Source organism: Rhinolophus sinicus, chromosome 4 (genome assembly GCF_057876585.1).
Source record: "Rhinolophus sinicus isolate RSI-liver-muscle chromosome 4, RSI-T2T, whole genome shotgun sequence".
Taxonomy (NCBI): domain Eukaryota; kingdom Metazoa; phylum Chordata; class Mammalia; order Chiroptera; family Rhinolophidae; genus Rhinolophus; species Rhinolophus sinicus.
In genome coordinates, this window is record NC_142504.1 from 53,631,610 (window position 1) to 53,655,167 (window position 23,558).

The following is a 23,558-nucleotide window of genomic DNA, read 5'->3' on the forward strand; positions in this document are numbered from 1 at the left end:
ACTTGTTTTGTTGATAATAACCATTCTAACAGGTGTGAGGTGGTATCTCATTGTGGTTTTTATTTGCATTTCCCTAACAGCTAGTGAAGTTGAGCATTGTCTCATGTATCTGTTGGCCATTTATTTGTTTTCTTGGGAGAAGTGTCTGCTTGTGTCCTCTGCCCATGTTAATTGGATTTTTGTTGTTGTTGTTGTTGAGTTGTACTAATTACTTATATATTTTGGATATTAGCCCCTAATCAGACGTGTTGTTTGCAATATCTACTCTCATTTGGTTGGTTGCCTTTTTGTTTTGTTGATTGCTTTTCCTGTGCAAAGCTTTTTAATTTGATATAGTCCCAGTCATTTATTTTTGCTTTTACTTCCCTTGCCTTTGAGGTCAAATTCATAAAAATCCTGTCTAAATCCAAGGTCCACAAGTTTAGTACGTATGTTTTCTTCTATGTAATTTATTGTTTCAGGTCTTATGTTTAGGTCTTTGATCCATTTTGAGTTAATTTTGGAATATGGTGAGATGGCAGTCTAGTTTCATTCTTTTTATGCGAGTTTAGCCTTCATTTGAGCAAGATGTTTACACTTCAAGGCCACTGGTAATAATAATTCCAGGATTTTTCAATAGTTCCTTTTGATGGTACACTTAGTCCCCTGATTAATTTATGGCTTTTTTAGAAAAAGTGAACTTCGATGTTATCTAAACTTGGCACAGTGATTCCCAAGGTGTTTTTAAGTTAAGATGGGGCCTTGGAACTTGCATGTACGTGAGACAGTTTAAGCTTAAAGCTACATCTGCCTTCTATTGCAGGGTGACCACGCTTCTGCTCTTGCAGCTCTTTCAACCTCTGGGCTTGGCTTAAAGTAGATGATGGGAGACTGCCAAGTCTAGGAGGCCACTAAGGACATTTTTCTTCTCAGTCTCTAGATTCTTGGCTCTCGCAGTGACCTTTCAACAAGCAGGCGATGCAGCGCCTGCGGGAGAATCGGAGAGGCATTGCGCGCTGGACGCAAGGAACAGGCACAATTGGCGAACCACCGCTGCGAGTCTCAAGCAACAACAGAGGGCGGTGCACGAAGTCTCTCCTTTCTTTAACCCTACTTCACACATAGTCCCACCCCCACCGGAAGAGGTTACTGTTACGCCACTTCCGGTCCAGATGCCCATCGCTGGCGGGAGCGAGCACGCCGGTGCGCGGCAACTTTGTTCCCGCCTCCTTGTCCCCTGACACCGCTCACCCTCGGCTTCTTCGGAGCGTGACGTGCGTGCGCGCTCCTAGCCTTGCGTCTGGGCCTAGGGGAAAAGCCGACAGAGCGAGGAGAGGGAGGGGTTGTGGAGGTTAGGGTCCAACCAGCAAGTCCCGTCGCCGTCCCTCCTGACGAGGAGCGGAGAGGGAAGGGGAGGAGCGAGCCAGGGCCGGTCGCGCACACCAGAAGCCTCCTCGTGGGAGGGGGGAGCGGAGGATAGGGGCAGCTCCGCCACCTCTGCTCCCGGCGGCGAAGGAAGAAGAAAGTCAGGGCCCATACCCTCCGCCACAGACTCAGAAAGGCCCCCCCCCGCCCCCTTCTCCCCGGAAACAGACCCCCGCCCAGCCCCGCACACTCGCTGCCCCAACCGAGAGCCGCAGCCCGGTCGCCCCCGCCTTGCCCCGCCCCGCCGGCCGTCCCAGCGGGCAGCAGAGTGCGCGAGGCCGTAGGCCGGGAGTTGTCAGGCCCAAGCCACTTCTGAGGCGCCCGCCGTGTGTCGCCACCACCCCTGGAGGACGACGTCGACGCGGAGGAGGCGGCGGCAGAGGCGTGTTGTTGTCTCGCCCACTCCCCTCCCCTGAACTCGCACCCAACGTCAGGGCGCGATGGAGTGAAGCGGCGACGAAGGTGGTACTTCCGCGTTGCGCTGCCTGAGCTGAGAGCGCGGCGGAGGCCGCTCCTCCACCCCGGGGGCACTTGGAGGACTCCGGACTCCCCCGCAGGTCAGCGCCCGGCGCATCTGGTGTTTTTGCTGCTGAGGATAGGACGACGGGCACGGTCGGGAGCTCTGCCGCCCGGATTCCTGCTTCCCTCAGGCCTGGAGGCCGCTGCGTATTCCACTGTGACCTGGAACCCAGGGACCTGAGTCCCGACCCGGATTATCGTGGCGTGTCTCCCGGCCGGCCCTGGTGCTCGGTGTACCTCCGTAGCCGCTGCTGTTCCCGTTTCCGGCGCGGGAGATGGCCAGGATCTGACCCGGGGAGAGGCCGCACCCGCGCCGCGCTCTGCGGCGAGCTCTAGGCGATGCCGAGTAGCTCGGACACGGCGCTGGGGGGAGGCGGGGGCCTGAGCTGGGCGGAGAAGAAGTTGGAGGAACGCCGCAAGCGGAGGCGATTCCTGTCCCCTCAGCAGCCGCCACTGCTGTTGCCGCTCCTGCAGCCGCAGCTCCTGCAACCGCCGCCGCCCCCGCCGCCTCTGCTCTTCCTGGCTGCTCCCGGCACGGCCGCCGCCGCCGCAGCCGCCGCCGCCGCGGCCTCCTCCTCTTGCTTCAGCCCGGGCCCCCCTCTGGAGGTCAAGCGGCTGGCGAGAGGCAAGAGGCGCCCAGGAGGGCGGCAGAAGCGGCGCCGCGGGCCCCGCGCCGGGCAGGAGGCGGAGAAGCGTCGGGTCTTCTCGCTGCCCCAGCCGCAGCAGGACGGCGGTGGCGGTGCCAGTAGCGGCGGGGGTGTGACGCCGCTGGTGGAATACGAGGATGTGAGCTCCCAGTCCGAGCAGGGGCTGCTGCTGGGGGGCGCCAGCGCGGCAACGGCGGCGACGGCTGCCGGGGGGACGGGGGGCAGCGGCGGGAGTCCGGCCTCCTCCTCCGGCACCCAGCGGCGCGGGGAGGGGTCGGGGCGCAGGCCCCGCCGGGACCGCCGCCGCAGCAGCGGCCGCAGCAAGGAGCGCCACCGCGAGCACCGGCGGCGGGACGGGCAGCGCGGCGGCAGCGAGGCCTCCAAGTCCCGCAGCCGCCACAGCCACAGCGGCGAGGAGCGGGCGGAGGCAGCCAAGAGCGGCAGCAGCAGCAGCAGCGGCGGCCGCCGGAAAAGCGCTTCGGCCACGTCTAGCAGCAGTAGCAGCCGCAAGGACCGAGACCTGAAGGCTCACCGGAGCCGGACTAAATCGTCCAAGGAGCCGCCTTCGGCCTACAAAGAGCCGCCCAAGGCCTACCGGGAGGACAAGACCGAGCCCAAGGCCTACAGGCGACGGCAGCGGTCCCTGAGCCCCCTAGGAGGCCGGGACGACAGCCCGGTGTCCCACAGGGCCTCGCAGAGCCTGAGGAGCCGCAAGTCCCCCAGCCCGGCAGGAGGTGGCAGCAGCCCTTATTCTCGGCGGCTGCCGCGCTCCCCGAGCCCCTACAGCCGCCGGCGCTCCCCCAGCTACAGCCGCCACAGCTCGTATGAGCGGGGCGGCGACGTGTCTCCCAGTCCCTACAGCAGCAGCAGCTGGCGCCGCTCCCGGAGCCCTTACAGCCCTGTGATCAGGTGAGCCCGCTGTCCCGTGCGTTCGTCTTTAACTGGACTGGCCAGGTCCCGGAGGCAGGGAAAGTGGTGATTGGGGTCTTCCAAACCACCCGAGACTAGAAAACTCAGCTTCGGACGCGTTTCTAGTAGCGAGAGGCGTTTTGGCGCCTCTGACACCTCTTACGGGGTTGGAGGGACAAAGCAACAGGTCCAACAGAGCTTTTCTCTTTGCTCAGGCAGGAAAGATTTCTAAGGAAGAGTTCAGAGTTTTAAACTTGTTGCAGTAGTATACGAACAGGTTTTTCTCAGCTGCTCGTTGTTTTTTCAGAAGCTAATTTTGGTAAACCTAGAGCTTGTTTAATTTGTGATAATTTTGAAAGCTCTCAAGAGATTTCATTGTTGGAGATTTAGGAATGGACTGCAGTTTAGGGCTAAATATTGTAAAGGAGAATTTGAATCATGTGCTTATGTCAGTTAGATATAGATTGCAAATGTGTCATATGATACAACGATGGGAAAAGCAGCCTTTCTGTAAAGTTCGTTCTTTTAATATGTGAGAAAAGCTTATGTGGAAGCTTTTATAGAACTATAAAGTTCCAAATTCTGAAGATAAGGAAGGTAATCCATTTTGCAATATTCCTGTGTGGAATAATTTCTTACACAATCTTTTAAAGTCGTAATTTAAAAAAAAATTAGAAAAATGACAAGATTGTGGTTTCTGTGTTGGTTTGTGATGACACCCAGTTGCTAATAACATATAAATGCAATCTAGTTGGTGTAATCCAGTGTAACCAAGTGAATGGGTTAGTATATTCTTATGCTTTTACACTATTTACTGTTAAGTTACTATTTACACTTACTTTAAAGTTAAGTAGACCTTTAAATATTAGGATCTTTGCTCAGAAATCTTCAAAAGGTGTAATTTAACCTAGTGAAGTTGGAGTAAATTTCTATATCTGTTATGCCTTCTGATGTATTCTCCAAAAAAAAGGGTGAGCATTGATATATACTATGTTAAGCAGTGTGACTTAAAAATAACTTTTGCATGTTATATTCCTTAAGACGTCTGGAAATTCTAGGCCTTTTAGTTTAGGGTATTACAAAATGACGTTTGCGTTGATTGTGGTTTTCGTATTGGTCTAATTTTCATTAGTGCCAAGTGGATGCTAGGTACCTCTAAGTACAAGTTATATTGAATCTCAGAACAATGTATGTACCTGTAAAATTAGCAGATGTTTTTGAAATGTCAGCCAGGTAAATGTTTGTAAAGATGTGATGATGTGAGTAGAGATATAGATGTGAGTTTGTCTTTAAACCAAAACAGCTGTATGAATCTGTTCATTCTTGTTAAGTGTTCAAGCACACTTAAAATCCTAGTTGATTGATGCTTTAAGCAAAGACTGTCAACACTGAAGACTCATTTCACCAAATTTAGCCTTTACATCTTGTAAGACCTTACGTTTTACTTTTAGTTATTTTAGGTTTGCCAAAAGGTTTGCATTTTTTCAATTGAATTTATTTTTGAAAACTGATTAGTTTAAGTTTCAGGACTTGAAATAGCAATTTTAAGTATATGGTGCAATTTTAAGAATGGATTTTGTGTTTATCAGACCTTTTAGTTGCTGGATACTTTTGCGAGGTCCTTTATTATCTACTTGTGCTATGTGTTTTGTTTATATTATGTAGTAGTGGTAATGTATGATTAGGATTATTCATGATTAGCAAATATTTGTTGAGCACGTATTATATGCCAGATACTGTTCTAGGTACCGGGGTATAGCAGTGAAGAAGGCAACATCCTTTCATGAAGCTTGCATTCTAGAGGACGATTCATTACTGAATCTTTTCATGGTGTTTATATTGACCACTAGTATTTCTAAAGGATTGTATTTGGAATAAGCTTTAGAATATTTTGGCCAACACTACTGACAGCTGGCCATTTGGTATGTGCCTGAATACATCTAGAAGTAGAAACACATTGCTTTGAAGACAGCCTGTTCCATTAGATTTGGGACTCGAGTTCTAGTCTTAGTTTGCTCAGGGTCTTAGCAAGACGTTTGCAGACTCAGTTTCCTAAACTGTAACAGGGAAATACTTGTTTTTGGATGATTTTAAGAAGTAAATGAAAGTTTATGTTTCGCAAAGTATAGAAATAGTGTAGATTATTACAGAAATGTGATGTGGTTGAGATATTGTTGAACAGCTTGAATTCGAATTTTCATATTGAAACAGAAACCCTTCTCTGTATAACTTTCACCCACTGCTTTAAGTTTAAACTTTTGGAATGATATAGAGCAAACCTGTATGCTACCTCTAGAATTAAAGGCAGTTGCCATGTCTTCTGAGTCTTTTCTTCTCTTGGCCAAAAATCTGATTTTTCATAAGGTACGTTTTTAGATTTTTTGCATTATATCTAGTTTGTCAAATGTCCTTCTTAAAATGTGGGACCCAGAATTTACAGCTAAAATAGTTGATTGAAAAACTTAAGATTTTTAAATATAACAAATGTATAATTACTGTTTAGGAAACAATTAATTGAACTCTCTTATCCACTTTAATACAAAAAGTTTTACTTTTAGAAGTTAGTAATTGTGATACCCCATGTTGTGGTAGCCCATGTTGTTTAATGAATATAGACTGCTGGATTGGGAGCTCCATGAGGGCAACTAGCCTGTCTTGCCCACCATTGTGATCCTAGTGCTCAGCATAGTATCCGGCACAAGTATATTTTTAATTGTTAAATGGGTAGATGAAGAGATGATGGAGTTTACTGAGCATATGAGATACTATTGTGGGCCTGGGATTACGTAAGTATTAATACAGACCATGTGTTTCAGGAAGCAGCAATGTGATCGTTTTCCAGCCTACCTGGAGCTTACCATATTTTGCCATGTGTAATGCGCTCCTGTGTATAATGTGCACCCACGTTTTGGGGCCAAATTTTCAGGGGAAAAAAAATCTTTTGTTTTAATTTTTTAATTCAAATTTTGTTTTTTGTATTATAAAGGAATTTTAACATTTATTTTTTAATACATTATGGTACAAAAAATTTTATGTAATAAATAATTACAAAACATAAGAACAGATACAAGATACAAGGATTTTTATGTACCGGTAACAAATTTACAATATTTACACATCACAGAAGGCCAAGAGCTCTTTGTTGTTGCAAGTTTGTCTTAAGTTCAACAAAATCGATGACCGTAGTCCAGGGTATTATTTTGCATATGGATAGCGTTATTAATTTCTAGAGTTACATTTTTAACTCATAAGCATAAATAAAAATATTAAAAACATTTATATAGATACAGAATTAGTGCTGCGCTTGTATAATGCATGTCCTTATTTTTTCCTCACAAATTTGGGCAAAAAGTTATATTATTATGAATTGTCAGTGTAGATATTTTTAAGGAAGTGCGTACACATTCAAAATACTAGTATTGAAACCATGGTATTGCTGATTTTTTTTTTTTTGGTGTTAGTCCCTAGAATAAATCCTCTCCATTTTCTTGATACCTGCTTTACAACCTGCTCTTTGCCTTCATCTGAATCTTTGGTCCTTTGCTCATGCTTTTCTTTTCATTAGTTCCTTCTTAGCTTTACTTTTTCCCCTATGAAACCAGTTTACCATATTTTCTTTATTACTTGATTGTTGGGGTGTGGGAAGTCATAATTTTTGCTGATTGGCCCTATAATAAATGTGAGGGTGTACTGAAGAGAGGAACTGTTTAGTGTTTAGGTAGGAAAGGTTGGGAATGGTACTGACATTTAGGTTTTACTATGTGCCAGTATTGATAAATACTTCGTGTACATTCACCCCCAAAACTCATGTGGTAGTTGGAGACATTCCTATTGATAGATTGGGAAATGGAAACTCTAAAAAGTTAAGTGATTTGTTCCAAGGTCAGCTTAGATTCAAATGCAAGGCTGGTTCTAAAGTACGTGCACTTGATACTATGCTGTATTGAACCTCACCTGGCATTCAGGGGAGCTGACCATCTCACATAATGATCTGTTTTGCTAAAATTCAACCCATTTGAGTATTTATGTATTAATTTCTGTTTCCTGGCTATCTTTGCAGCATTTTGAAGTTTTTTTGGGGGGGTGGTTCTGAAGGGTAGTTCTGTCTATATTCTTGGGATGAGGATTTTAAAAAACAAATTCTATAGATTCTTTCAGTTTATTTTGTCTGTACTAATTAATAGCTTTTATGACTATGATGCTAAAATAATTTCTTAAAGACATTAATTACACTTAGTTATTGATGGAATATTGTAATGGAATATCTTGATCTGAAGTCACTCAAGTCTGATCAGTTACAGTTAGTACAGTAAATTGTTGTATATACTCATAGTTGGTTCTCTCTCTGAACCTGTGGAAGTGTTCTATCCCACAAAGAAGCTGTAGAAGCCTCCATTATGGAAAAATATCCACACCCTGAGAATCTAAAGATGGGTGGACCCTAGATGTAAAGAAGTAAATTTGTTAATATTCACTTCAAGTGAATGTGGGGTATCTCTGTCCTGGAATCTTACTGTTTTGTCCTAACAACTGGTGTTCAAAAATATATAAAATAAAGACATTCCAGAATTAAAAAAAAAAAAAAAAGAAGCTCCTGTCACAAAATGCTGCTGATTTGATGCGTACTTAATAGAAATATCATGAGTGTCCTTAGATGCATGGAATTCTTAAAATGCTTTTAAAAAGTGTCAAAAATATAGGATACTAGAATAAATGCAGAAACAGATGCTTAGAAGGGTTGGAAATTTATGTAAATTGCTTTAAGTCTCCAAACCTGTAATTACTTCTTTCATTCTCAAGATGGCCTTGTGTTTTGCTCCTTCTCTGGCCAAACTTTACCTGACATTTACATCTATTCAGACCGTACCACATTTTTGTTCTAACGCTAATTCCATTTCCCTTTCTAGCACCTTAGTTCAGGCCCTCATTTTATTTATCACACTTCCTGTTATTCTGTTATTCTTTTCTTCCCTGTTCTTCATTCTTTTCTTCCTAGTTCATTTTTTATCAGGAGAGTTTTCTTAAAATGTGGTTAGATTGTATCACTTCCATTATGTAGATTTAAGTCAAAGCTGTCTAATGCATCTTCAGGAAATGCCATTTTTGATCTTGCCCCATTCTATCTTTTAGAGCCACTTTTATTTCTCTATATTTTTACTCTTGCTGTTCTTTCAGCTTGAAATGCTCCTTTTTCTCTTCTGTGCCTCCAGCTTTGTACTCAAAACCCAACTCAAATTCCACCATCTTGAGACCTTCCTCCTTTCATCTAGAAATATTTCATTCCTTTTTTTTATATTCCTAGAGCACTTTGCTTTATCTTTGTTTAGAGCTTTAAAAAAATTATATGTCATATTTTAATTATTTGAACGGCTACATTTGTGTTTACTAGATTATAAGCTTCTAGAGGACAAATTCTGAAGTGTAATTAGTAGTTGAATTAATTGAAATAGCATTATTCTCCACAAATCAACTTTTGCACAGATACTGATTGTGTCTCTAAACTTACTTGCTATTTTTGGTCCGCGTATACTCTAGGATGGGGAAATTAAATGTTTTGATTTAAAAGGAGAGAATTTAAGAATCTGCTCCTTCTAGCTTCTGCTTTACTGGAATGAGTCAGGGATGCGGGGAGTCGGCTTTCAGTGTGAGTCGAACAAAATCAGACGTGGTGTTTATATTTTTACTCTAGTTGTACTGATCAAGATAAGTGATACGGTTTTCTGGTGAAACTTTTCTGAGCAAACTATATGTTTTATTTCCTAATGCTGAAGAATTGTAGCTATTTCTGAAAAACCAGTTTAAAATTAGTGTTGCTTACTATTCATACTTCAGGTTGTTTAAGTCTTTTACTGTGTACTTTTTCTGTGAATATCACTTAAGTTTTTGTTATTTTGTTTTTGGCTGGCTTTCATATGTAGATATTTGTAAGCTTTAAAGTTGGTATTGGAAGCAAAAACATCAAGCTATAATAGGATCAGAAATATTGTTTGCAGTGGTTTTTGTTCGGTGAATTTCCAAACTGTGTACAACTAAATTGGGGGAGAATCTAGTGTTTCTAATATATTTGAAAAATAAAATGAATGCAGATTACAGGGTAAAATTTCGGTTAAAAACTAGAATTTATATAAAATGGAAATGAAAAGCGTAGTGAGAGGAACTGAAAACTGAAAATAGTTAATGGGTGGCATGCCTCCGCACTTTTCTGTTTCTTCGTTTTCAGTTGGATAGGGTCACTTTCACTGAGGTAGTTTATTGACCCTCCAAACTTAATTTATCTAACATTAAATTAATTATTTCACCTCTCTTGGAGTCATTCTTTTTTCCCCAGATACTGCTGTTTGTTATTTTTCACCTGTTTACAAAGATAATAGAGGCTAAGTCCATGGTAGAAATTTTCCATTAGTATAGAAAAGTGTAAGATTTTAAATAAGGTCCCCTTGAATCCAAGCTCCTGAAATGATTACCTATGACATTTTGATGAACATTATTCTCAACTTCTCTATGCATATATGTATAGGGTCATAAGATTTTACGTAAATGAGAACATACTACCATGCTATTTTGTATCTTGTACTCCATAGCATATTCTTTTTATTGGCTCCTAGTGTTCTCTGTTGTATGGATGTAATATAACTTGTTTGGCCAAGTCTGTTTTGCTAGACTCTTAGTTTTTTATTTTTGTTTTGTGTATGTATTTATTGCAAATTTTTGTGTGTGCATTTGTCCCATAATATCTTCCAGATTGGATTTCCCAGGGGTAAAATTGTTGGGCCAAAAATGATATGCCCAGTAGTTTTGATATACTGGGCATATCAGTATGTGACTATTGCATCTTCAGAAGGCTTTTACCAGTTTGTATTTTCCAATAGTGTGGGAGTGCTCATTTCCTTAGTCTCACCATCAGTTGGCGTTGTCAATTAACCCATTGTTTCATTTGCATTTCTTTAATATCTAATAAGGCTGAATTTATTTTCATTTGTTTATTGGATGTTCTAACTTATTGATTGATTCATTTTTGTATGTTTTCTTATTAATTTATGAGTCCTGTTTGTATTAGTGGTATTAACTTTTTTGGTTAGCATGAGCAAGTATTTTTCATGAGTTTGTCTTTTGTTTTTTAACCTTGTTTATGTTTTAAGTTTTTGGTGTGCACGCATGTGTTTTAAGTGGTGGTAGTTTCTCCCAGTGCCCAAACTTTAGTAATATTTATCTTTTCTTCCTCCCCACTTCCAATAAATTGCTTGTTCTGTTGGTCCTTTTGCAGTGGTCTTTAGCCCACTCTTAGTTTGAAACTCCTTAGTTTATGTGCTTATTGTTGGGTCTGCTTGCTTTTGGGCTGTTACTCTTTGAGCCCCTCCAGTTTTCTGCATTCAAATTAATCTTAAAATGCCATTTTTTATAAAACATATTTACTGAATCAAATTCCTTTTTTTTCTTTTTTTTAGGTTTTATTGGGGAAAGGGAACAGGACTTTATTGGGGAACAGTGTGTACTTCCAGGATTTTTTCTTTCAATTGTAGTTGTGGAGGGCACAGCTCAGCTCCAGGTCCAGTGGCCGTTGGCTAGTTACAGGGGGCACAGCCCACCATCCCTTGTGGGAGATGAACCGGCAACCTTGTGGTTGAGAGGATGCGCTCCAACCAACTGAGCCATCTGGGAGCTCAGTGGCAGCTCAGCTCAAGGGGTGCCGTGTTCAATCTTAGTTGCAGGGGGAGGCAACCCGGTGGTTGAGAGCCCACTGGCCCGTGTGGGAATCGAACTGGCAGCCTTCAGCGTTTAGGAGCACGGAGCTCCAACCGCCTGAGCCACTGGGCTGGCCCAGAATCAAATTCTTGAACTGGGCATTTAAGATCCCCCACCCCAGACTCATTTAAACTACCCTATTTCCTACTATATATGCTGATCATGATATAAACTGGACTCCTTACTATTTTTTTTTTTTTTTTTAGAAGGGGGAGATGATAAAGGTTCACTCCATGTGGGTGAATAGAATTTTCCCCTTGCCCTTTATTATATGCCACTCTCATACCTGTTCAGTGTTGCTTTTTGTAAATACAAGCAAATATGAATATATGTTCTTATTTCCCTCCCTACTCTTTTATACAAAAGGCTGCATATTATATAACCTGTTTTGTAATTTTCTGTCCTTAGCAGTATCTCCTGAGGGTCTTTCCATGTTGGTACTGCGAGAGCTCCCTCCTCCTTTTATCAGAGTTGCATAGTTTTCCATTGTGTGGCTGGTTGTCTCTTAGTTTATTGAACCGGACCCTTACAGATGGACATTTGAGTTGTTTCTAGTATTTGCTGTTACAAGCAATACCTCAGTGAACAAAGGCAGTTTTTTAAAAGGTTGCACAGCACTGCATATGCTACTTATAATGAGATTATTTATTCTTAGAATGCTGGTTGTATTTATTGGTTGATAAGTTCCCAGTTACTGCTGTTCATGACTGAAACATTGATGATGGGACTGACGTCCCTTCATAATTCAAGAGTCATTAGTATGACTGCCCCATGGAGGCCTACTGCCCTGTCTCAGGCTTACTTTAATAATAAAAACTTTGGAGATTTTAATAATGAATGCAACCTACTTAAGGCCCTTTGCTGAATAAGTCTGAATCACTGATCACTGCAATTACTGTTATGGCAGCTGTAGAGCAATTTAACAGGGATAAGAATGAAAAGATAAATTACACCTCAGATTCTTTTTTTGCTTTTTATTTTCACTCTCCACCTACTCTCCTCCACCCTTTTGATAACCAACAGCTTGTTCTCTGAATCTGTGGGTCTGCGGGTCTATTTTAAATTGTAAGCCCCCTGTACCTTAGTTTATGCCATTCCCTCCATTGGCCAATCCTATTGCCCATTCTTCTGACCATAGTTCAGGTGTCACCTATGAAGCTGTCATTAATTTCATCCAGAGTGATTAATTTCTTTAGCACTGAGATTATTTTTATGGATACTTCCTACATCCAGGGTTGTATTAGCGTTGTCTCTCCCTCCCACCCTCCTTAGGTATATTGGACCTGTTTTAGACATTCAGTTAAAAAAAAATCAGTTTTATTGAGGCATAATTTACATACAGTATAATTCACCAATTTTAATTGTACAGTTGAATGGGTTTTGACAAGTAGTTACATTTGTGTAACCACCACCACAATCATGGTAAAGAACATTTCCATGGCCCCCAAAAGTTCCCTGTATTCGTTTGCAGTCGGTCCCCTATTCCTACCTGTGGCAGTCTTTGGCAACCACTAACCTGCTTTCTGTCATATTACTTTTACCTTTCTTGAACTTTATACAAATGGGATTATATGGTATGTAGTCTTTGGTGTCTGCGTTCACTTAGCATGGTTTTGAGGTTCATTGATATTGTTGAATGTTCAAGTGGTTTCCTTTTTATTTTTGAGTAGTATTCCATTTATGGTTATGCCATTAATTTGCCTATCCATTTACCCAGTTGAGGAACATCTGAATTGTTTTCAGTTTTTGGCTATTAAGAACAAAGCTTCTGTGAACATTTGAGTCTCTTGTTTTTATTACTTGAGCCTTACAGGTGCTTCACATCCTAAGACTTCTGTTTTTGTCAGTCTTTGATTTTAGCTGTTCCAGTGGATGTGTAGTGGCATATTGTGGTTTTAGTTGCACTTCCCTAATGACTAATGTTGAGTGTCTTTCCATGTACTTATCTGTTCTTCATATCTTTTGTTAAGCGTTTTAAAATATTTTGTCCATATTCTTTATAAACTGGGTTGTCTTACTAAATTGTAAGAATTCTGTACATATTCCCTATACAAGCTCCTTGTCAGATACGTGTTTTGCAAATGGTTTTTCTCAGTCTGTGGCTTGCATTTCCTTAACAATAATTTCAAACAGCAGAAGTTTTAAATTTTGATGAAATCCAATTTTGCATTTTTTTTCTTCTATAATTTGTGCTTTTTGTCCACACCTCCCCCGCTCAAAAAACAAAACAAAAACAAATAAAAACCAAAACTTTGCTAACTCACGGTCACAAAGATTTTCTCCATGGTTTAAAATATACATCTTCAATTAATCAGTCTACCTTCATGTATAGTGTAACATTACAAGAGTATACTTCCATTTTCTTCCTCTTTTGCCATGTTCTATTTCTACATATGTATGACTTACGTATGTTATATATAGACATGAAATTTTAAAATGGGAGAAGTCACTTGTATCTACATTAATATGTACCTTTGCAAAAACTTTATCCCTTTGTGGACATCCAGGCTTCTATGTAGTATTTTCTTCTGGCCAAAGGAATGACTGTGAACATTTCTTACAATGCAGGTCTGCTATTTTGTTTGTCTGAAAGCCTCTATTTTGAAAGATATTTTTGCTGGGTATGGAATTCTACATGGACTACTTTTTAGCCTTTAGTACTTTGACTTATTCCGCTTCTGGCTTGGCGCAGTTTGGCAAGGTTTTCCATAGTATTTTGTCCATTGGATTGTAAGTCCCATGTGGTTCTTTTTAACTCTTAGTGTCTCTTAAGCACCCACCACAGCATATGGTATGTAATAGGCACCCAGCAAATGATAAAGTGATTTGGATAAGAAAATATCCAAGACCTCAGAATTAAAAAAAAAAAATCCTGTTGATACTAACAGGGTCTAATATTGGCCTATGAATAGATTTGTAATGACTAGTGCTAGACTAATCAAAAGTATCTGCCTTTGGACAAATCAAATATTAAGCTCTCCCTCTACTCACCATCTTTTTCCCTCTTCAGCGAAACATGAAGACGAACATGGACTTTATGCTCAGTGAACTGGAACTTATTTGCCTGAGCCAATCTGTAAAAAGTCTGCCATGTGTCTTATTTTTTTTTAACTTTTAGTGTTACATGAGGAACATAAAGGAAGTATACTTTTAGAACAAACAAAACATTTCAGTTTTATGTTACTTTTTTCTAGTTTTAAAAATTACATCTCTTTTGAGACATAATTCACACACACCACGTGATTGACTAATTTTCAATAGTACAATCAGTGGTTTTTAGACTATTCCCAGAGTTGTGCAACCATTACCACTAATTTTGGAACATTTTAATCACTCATTCTTACCTCCCTCAGCTTCTGGGAACCACTGATGTACTTTCTGTCTATGGATTTGCCTATTCTGGATATTTTATACAAATGAAATATAATTCATGGTCCTTTTTTAACCTAAGCATAATATTTTTAAGATTCACCTATGTTGTGCTATACTTCATTTCTTTTCAGGGCAAAATATTTCATTGTATGCATATATCACATTTTATTGTCAGTTTCTGGGCATTTGGGTTTCCATATATTGGCTATTAAGAATTATGCTTCTGTGAACATTTATATACAGTTTTTGCATAGAATTATATATTTTTTTCTCTTAGGTATATACCTGGGAGTGGAATTTTTGGGTCGTATTTCTATTTTTAACATTTTAAGGAATTGCTGTTTTCTAAGGTGTCCGCATTATTTTTATATTCACACCAGCTATACATGAGGGTCATCCATGGCAATAGTTGTCTTTTTGATTATTGCCATCTTGGTGTTTAAAATGGTATCTCATTGTGACTAATGATGTTGAGCATTGTAAGTGTTTATTGGCCATTTGTATGTCTTTTTTTGGAAATGTTTATTCAGATCCTTTACCCATTTTAAAATCGGGTTGTCTTATTACTGAATCTTAAGAATTCTTAAAGTATTCTGGATACAAGTCCCTTGATGTGACTTGTGATATTTCTCCGTCTAGACAGGAATTCTATTCAGGAGAGTCAGTATTAATTTAACACAAAGAAATGGAGTTTTCCTTAAGTGACGTGTTCATAACCACTTTGGCCATTCTAACAGTGTAATTTTGTACAAGTCTCTTAGTTTCTGAGTCATTGTGGTCTCAAAAGGAGAAGAAGAAAAGAATTCCTAGTGCGAAGTGTCAACAGAACAACCACAATACCCACTTAATAGATCTTATACCTTGGTTTAGCTGGGTAAATATCCAGTATAAAGGAAAAAACAAGGACTTAGAAATTATACAGATGTGGATTTAGGTACTTTTGTAGCAGAGCAATATCAAGCAATCAAGCAGTTCCATTTATTTATCGTTTTTGATCCCTGGTCTTTATACTTGTAAAGTGGGATGCATAATGCCTACCTAATAAAAAATCGCTTGAAACAGCCCAAGTACTATGAATAGGGGAGCTGTTAAATTATGGTACAGATATGTGATTTGCAAATATTTTCTCCCGTTGTATCCCTTTTGTTGATATGTCCATTAAAGCACAAAAGTTTTTAATTTTGATGAGGTCCAGTTTATTTTTTCTTTTGTTGCTTGTCCTTTGGTGTCGTAGCTGAGGTTTTGCCTAATCGAAAGTCAGAAAGCTCTTACAGCTTGGTCTTTGATCTGTTTTCAGTTTATTTTTGTGTATGGTGAGATAAAGAGGTCCAACTTCATTCCTCTGCGTGTGGATATCCAGTTGTCCCAATTGTTTCTCTCCATTATATTGTATTGACATTCTTGTTGAAAATCCACTGACCATAAATGTGAGGGTTTATTTCTGAACTCTCAACTCTATTCCATTTATTTATATGCCCATCCTTGTGCCAAGTACCACACGGTCTCGATTGTTATATAACTTTGCAGTAATTTTTGAAACAGGAAGTGTGAGTCCTCCAATTCTGTTCTTTTAGATTGCTTTGACTTTGTTTTTCTTTTGGGGGTGGGAGTGGGGCTTTTCCACGTGAATTTTAGGATCAGCTTGCCCGTTTGTGCAAAAAAGGTAGCTGGGACTTTCATAGAGATTGCACTGAATCTGTAGATGAAGTTGGGAGTATTGTCATAATAATAACGTTAAGTCATCTAATGCATGAACATGAAATGTCTTTGCATTTATTTAGGTTTTCCTTAATATTTTCAGTTGTGTTATGAAGTTTTCGTGGTACAATCCTTGCACTTCTTTTGTTAAATTTATTCCTAGCTATTCTTTTTAAGGCTTTTGTAATGGGCGTGTTTTTTTTTTTTTCCATAATTTCATTTTGCTTGTTCATTATTAGTGCATAGAACTGCAATATATTTTTCTATATTGATCATTTTTCCTGCCATCTTGCTGACTTGTTTCTTAGTTCTAATATTTTTCAGTGGATTCCTTAGGATTTTCTATATGCAAGATTATGTTATATACTACAGTTAGTTTTACTTTTTTTCAGGCTGAATTCCTTTTATTTCTTTTTCTTGCCTAATTGAAATGGCTAGAATCTCAAGTACAATGTTGATTAGAAGTGGTGAGATTGGACTTGCTTTTCTTGTTCCTGATCATATGGGGAAAGTATTTAGTGTTTGTCTACAAAATGATGCTGTGAATTTTTCATAAATGTCTAATTTTATTTTTTGATTAAAATTGTTTCCCTCAGAGTCTAATTTTTGGTGTCAGAAAAAAATTCTGGATGCTTTGGTTGATTCTTAAACATGAGCCTGTGTAATACCCATTATTGTTCTAGGGGCTAGGAGAAGAAGAAATCTATTCATTATGAAAAATTATGTATTAATGTTGATAGCATTTTCTTTATGTAATTAGTGTTACTTAAAGCACTCATGATTTTCTAGATTTAATTCTTGGAAGTTAAGCAGTTGGTGTAGTGAAATAGGAATAAATCTGCACAACCTTTTTCATTTTTATTAAAGAATGTAACATTGATTTTTCATAGTATTCATTTTGGTTTATAGTAATTTCTGATGGTGTTTATCTTTAAGCTTTTCTGTATATTTCAGTTTTCTGTAATAAAATTATTTTACTACTTTTAACCTGTACACTCTGTTTAAAACTTACATATGAAATGCTTGAAAGCAGTACAGAGGCATGCAGAACAATATGTGAAAGAAACCCTTTAATGTTTTTTTCATTTCCATTTTCTTCTAAATATATAACCATGTAAGGAGATTGGTATACATACCTTTTCTGTGTATACTCGTATACTTACATACAAGCGTATGTACACATAAACATTAAGAATGTTATGCCATAAATGTTGTTATCTACATGGTTTTTTTTTTCAGTGGTATGATTTGAAGATCTTTCCAGATGGCTACATATAATTCCATAATGAAGTTTATCAAGCTTTAGTTAACCATCAATTGTTGGGCACTAAGCTATTTTTTTCTATATTACAAACAACCCTTTAAAGGATATTGTGTAATAACTTTTTGACAGAAATGGAATTGTTCTTATGAGTGAAATTGCAGATCAAAAACATTTGATAAATACTGCCAAATTGCCTTTTTAAAAAGGCTTAGCAATTTTATATTCTCTGATAATTTATGTGTGACCATTTCTCTGCATTATCAAGAATACTTGATAATTTCAAAATTCCACTTTTTGCCATTCTGATGGATGCAAATTTATTACCATTATTTTATTTTACCTTTTCTGGTTACTAAAGAGAAGGGAGCATTTTAATTTTTTTATTGGTGATTTGTATTTCTAGCGTGACTATTATTTTTCTTATCACGAAGACCCTCTAGTTATTAAAAATAAGGGCTGTTTTACGTTAGAAAAATTAGTTTTGCTCATTAAATCCTAATTGATAATGGATGTCAAATGTTTGATTGTTAATAAAAATAAATTCAGCTCAATGTTTATATGAAGAAGCTAATTAACTAAATGTAATTGTCTCCTAACTTTTTAGTTTAAGTAGAATTTTATCAGTGGACCTATAATCATTAGTTAACTAGATGGATATCAGTTATGCAAAGCGTTCTGCTAGTATTTGTAGCCATTGAGAAAAGTATATAACTTGTTGTTTGCTCTTGTATTCATCAAATCAATAAATACCTTTTGATCCTTTACTGCATGCGAGACACAGTTTTAGGCATTGGGGATATAATGATAAACAAGACAGTGATGGAGGAGGGGTTATATATGTGCTAATTTATCTTTCTAGTGAAGGAAATGCTCATTGTGGAGTTGATAAATGGAGACCTGAATGACGAGAAAGAGCCAGCAATGTGATGATCTCAGCATCCCACGAGAAAACACTGTGTGCTGAGATACCAAGTCAGGGAGAAAGGTGACCTTTTGAAGAATCAGAAAAGAGCCTCATGAGTGAAGGAGGATGTAATAAAGATGAGAGACAATTTGGGTCTTGTGGATCACAGTAAAGATTTTTACTTTTATTCTAAATGCAGTGAGAAGCCATTGGAGAGTTTTAGGCAAAGGCTTGACATAATGCAGTTTATGTTTTTAAAAGATAAAGATATAAAATACAAGGCAGTGTGTAACAAGTGGATGTGATTTCAGCAAATGGGGAGGTTACAGAGGAAATGGGACTTGAGCTTGATCCATGAAGATAGATAAGAATTGAATAAATTGAAAGGAAGGGTGTAGAATAATAGTGCGTGGATTTAAATTGGAAGACTTGGTCTTAAATATTGACTCTACCCCTTCGTAGCTCCTGGCCTGTAAATAAATGTCTTAACACTTTTTATTTTAGTTCTCCCATCTGCTTTCTCTATACCTTGCTTGCTGTGAAGAGTAAGTCAAATGAAAAATGCTTATAAAAGTGTTTTGTAAACTGAAGTTCAATGGGGTATGTTTGTTCATTCAATATAAGATGACTGCTTGTGTAGTATTATGCTAAGGGCTGTGGAATGATAAAATTAATTAGACCTGGTTTCCACTTCTCAAAGAGGATATAGTCTAGTAGACAATGTGGTAGATAAAATACAAAGTTAAGAGTGATAAAGATCATAAGAAGAATGCAGATAAAGTGCTATGGGGATTCAAAGAAAGAAGAGCATGCTTCTTGGAGTTGGTGGTAAGGCTTTGTGAATAAGGAAGGACTTTTGATCTAGGCCTTGAAAGATGAATAGGACTGAAGTAGAAAAGGGAGGGAAGAGAATTTCTCAGGAGGTGAATCTGGGAGTCAAGGCATGGATGGAAGCATTAGGCAAATTCAGAACTTGATAAGCAACGGTAGATTAGGACCAGCAGACCATGTAGCCCCTTACTACTAGGCTAACGAAGGTGAAGTACATTCAGTAGGAGCACTGTCAGCCGTGTACTTAATTCTGGAAATATTTATTGAGCGTCTGTCATTGCCATGTCTCTGCTAGTTAGGGCTATGAAGATACAGTGATCTCAGTTTAGTTGGGGAGGACAGATTAATTATGATTCTAATGAGGTGGTCAAAGGATGGTAGTAGGATCATGAGACCAGGAACATCTTCAGCTGCCTGGCTTGATAAGGGAAGGCATATGGAGGTGTGGTAGACCTGGTGCTCTGGTATGAAGTATCCCTTTGCTTGGCAAATAAAAGAGGTGAAGAGAGGAATGTGAGAGAAACATTCTAGGCCTGGCACTTTGTGTTTTGCAAAGACTGGACAAGGTCTCTGGGATGGCTGGACAGGGTCTTTATATGCAGTGCAAGCCTGACGTTTTGGTAGAGGGATAACTACTGAAAGATTCAGGTGGTGGTATGGAGAGTAAATTGGAAAAGGCAGAGACTAGAGGTGGGCAACCTGGTAAACGTATATTTTAGAAATGATGTTTTATGTTATTTGGTCTCTATACCAATTGGGCCAAGTGGGAGATGATGTTGGACCTAATGTGAAATAGTAGCTATGGGGATAAAAGAGACGGGAAAATGGGAGAGATGCTTAAATATAGAATTGGCAGGACTTGGAGATCAACTGGATATGGAAGAAGGGAGGAGGGGACCGTGTGGAATATAGAATGACTTCTGCATTTCTGCTATTTCAGTGGACACCACTGCCTGAGAATAGGGTATATTTAAGGAGAAATAGGTAAAGGGGGTGGGTTTGGAGAGGAAGCTTAGTAGTTTTAGCTGTATTTTGTTGAGGTTGCGTGTAGGATAGTTGGGAGTAGGGAGGATGACTTGGGGGTGTAATCAGTATTTAGGTGATGATTTAAGCCATACATAAGCATAAATTAAGTTACTGTAGGAGAATGAGTATAGTGAAGAAGAACCTTAAGGAACACTGAGAAACAGCCAGAGAAGTAAGAAAATAATCGGGGGCAAAGGTAGTGGAAGTGGTTAGGAAGTGTTTTTAAGGGTGTGTCAACATGGTCGTCACAGATAATGATATTTTTAGTTTTTCTTCCCTTCTCCACCTCCCTCCACCCCCAAGAAAAAGTATATGGGCCACTGGTCACCTCAGTCTTTGCGGTGAGGAAGGTATGAGCCAGAATTTGGCTGTATCTGGAAGCAGAGGTAAAAATACAACATCAAGTTACCATCATTTGCTTGTTTTTTTTTCTGGTCTGTTTTTAAATATCTGAGAGACTTGAATTATTTATTCCATGAGGGGAAATAGCAATTGGACAGCAAAGGTTGAAGTCACCAGTAATAGAGTTGCAGTAGAGGAGCCTGGCCTAATGCATCTCAGACTTTAATGGGGATCTAGTGAAACGCAGGTTCGAAATCAGAAGGACTGGGTTGGGGCCTGAGATACAGTGTTTTTGACAAGCTCTGTGTTGATGCTGATGCTGCAGGGCTGTGGGCCACACTCTGTGAAGTGAGGATCTAGAGAGCACGGGACCCATAGCCTGCTTGAGGGCTCAGCCTGGGGTGGGAAGAGAAGCGCCTCTACTCAGGCGGGATGTAAGCTGGATGGAGATGCAGATTCAGTTTGCAGGTAGGAGACATGCCTGATAATCTTTGTTGTTGTTTTTTCTGTGAAATAGAAAAGTAAGGTAATGTTAAGAAAAAGACTGGGAATGGTGGTGTGAGCATGAAGAAAGTTGCAAAGGTTTGGAATAGCTACTAAAAAAGAAGGACAGTGAGTGAATTGGGGACATGTGATAATCACTGAACAGTGGGGATTAGTGTGGTTATGGTGTCTAGAAATAAATGGAGCAGGAAGCTGAGGTTGGATTGTTTCGGGACCGTGAACCAAAGCATGGAAAGTCTTTAGAAGTTGGAAAAGGCAAGGAAACAGGTTTTCCCAAGAGATTGCAGAAGGAATAAAACTCTGGTGACATGTTGATTTTAGCCCTCTGAGACTGATTTTGGACCTCTGACTTCCAGAACTGTAAGATAATAAATTTGTGTTGTTTAAGCCACTAAATCTGTTGTAATTTATTACGGTAGCAGTAGGAAACATGCAGAGATGTATGTATGTAAGGGAATGTAGAATTAGAATCAGTAAAATGAGACAATTGATGGTATGCGGTATGGGCACAAGGGAATTGGGTAGATTTCTAGCCTGGGTAAATGGGTGGAGGAGAGTAGTGAAAGTAAAAATACAGACTGGCAAGGAACTGATGTCAGAGGGAGGTGTTCACTTTGCGTGCAAGTATGGATTAGTTAGGGTGAAGGAAGATTTGAAACAGGAGATAAATTTAAGATGCTGCCATAGTACTGTTATAGTTAATAGATCTCTTATAATCCCAATACACGACATGCTATTTTGATTACTATAGCTTTGTAATACAGTTTGAAATCAGGAAATGTGTTGTCTCCAGCTGTGTTCTTTTTCAAGATTGCTTTGACTGTTCAAGGTCTTTTGTGGTTCCATATGAATCTTAGGATTGTTTTGTCTATTTCTGTGAAAAATGCCATTGGAATTTTGATAGGGATTGCATTGAATCTGTAGAAATCTTTGAGTAGTGTGGACATTTTAACAATAATAATTCTTTCAGTCCATGAGCATGGAGCATTTTTCCACTTATTTGTGTCTTCAGTTTCTTTAATCTCCTGGGTTAAATTTATTTATAAGCATTTTGTTCTTTTTGATGCTATTGTAAATGGGATTGTTCTCTTAATTTTTTTTTTACAGTAGTTTGTTGTTAGTGTATAGAAACAGAACTGATTTTTGTATATTGATCTTGTATCCTGCAACTTGACTGAATTATTATTCCTAATAACTTTTTGGTAGAGTCTTTAAGGGTTTTCTATCTAAGATCATGTCACCTGCAAATAAAATTTTAGTTCTTCCTTTCTGATTTTGATGCCTCTTATTTCTTTTTCTTGCTTAATTGCTTTGGCTAGGGCTTCCAGTGCTGTGTTGAATAAAAGTGGTGAGAATTGGGCATCATTATCTTGTTCCTGATGTTAGAGGAAAAGCTTTCAGCTTGTCACTGTTGAGTATGATGTTAGCTGTGGGCTTGTCATATACGGCCTTTATTATGTTGAGGCATGTTCTTTTTATACCCAGTTTATTTAGTGTTTATCATGAACAGGTGTTGAATTTTGTCAAATGTTTTTCTCTGTATCTATTGAGATAATAGGATTTTCATCCTTCGTTTTGTCAAGGTAATGTATCCCATTTATTGATTTGCATATGTTGAACTATCCTTGCATGGGAAGTGTTTTATACCTTTTTTTGAGGGGTTGTCAACAAGTTTTAGAAATGAACTCAGCTGCTATTAGCATGTGAAATAAACAGGGTAGAAAAATTAAGCTAAAAAAGTACTGTGAATAGTGGCTACTATATTGGATATCCCACGTATAGAACATTTCTGTCATCCCAGAAAGTTTTATTGGATAGCTGTTCTATATTGTTTTATGCAATGAGGGATTGGATATTATAGTAAAATTTTTGAGAATCAGTGTTTGCTATTTGGGCACAATTTCAGAAGACCTGGACTCAGAGAGATTGTGTGATTTGATCAGGTGAACAGTATACTGTGCTGTGTCTCTCTGTGAGGGACACTAACCTAATTAACAATGAGCATTAAGCAGTTGGGTTTCAGGATGCTGGATTTTTATCCTGGTTCTGCTTTGTGTTGTATGAATTTGGGAAACCTTGTTACAAACATCAAAAGGTATCTTCACTTCTTAAAGAGATCCTATAACCTTAAAAACATTTAACAACAAACAGGAAACAGCTAATACATATTCACTGCAAAATCTATAGTATAAAAGTACTAGAGAAAACATGTTTAAAAAGAAGAAAAGTCTTATCTATAAAACAAGAACTTGCTGTCTATACGATCCTTTTCAGTTCTTTTAGTAAGACATCATGCTGCGATTCGTTATACAGTCTTAGAGATCTACTTCTCTTACCCTCATAACTTTGTATGGCTGAAGTATTAGATCATTAGTAAAAATGACCTAAACTTGAA

The 23,558-nt window shown here is 39.2% G+C and overlaps 1 protein-coding gene across 4 annotated transcripts in view; it reads left to right on the forward strand.

Annotated features, from left to right (window-relative positions):
- Positions 1–1,616: 1,616 nt before the first annotated feature.
- The window catches only part of CDK13 (cyclin dependent kinase 13), a 102,484-nt gene continuing 80,542 nt past the window's right edge, over positions 1,617–23,558 (forward strand). Inside the window, exon 1 of one of the 4 annotated variants that reach the window (XM_019710219.3) lies at positions 1,617–3,479. In XM_019710219.3, the coding sequence (XP_019565778.2) occupies positions 2,263–3,479 (1,217 nt within the window). In that variant the 5' untranslated portion in view covers positions 1,617–2,262. The remainder of the gene's footprint in view (positions 3,480–23,558) is intronic. The other 3 variants (XM_019710222.3, XM_019710221.3, XM_019710223.3) reach the window with 3 other exon arrangements.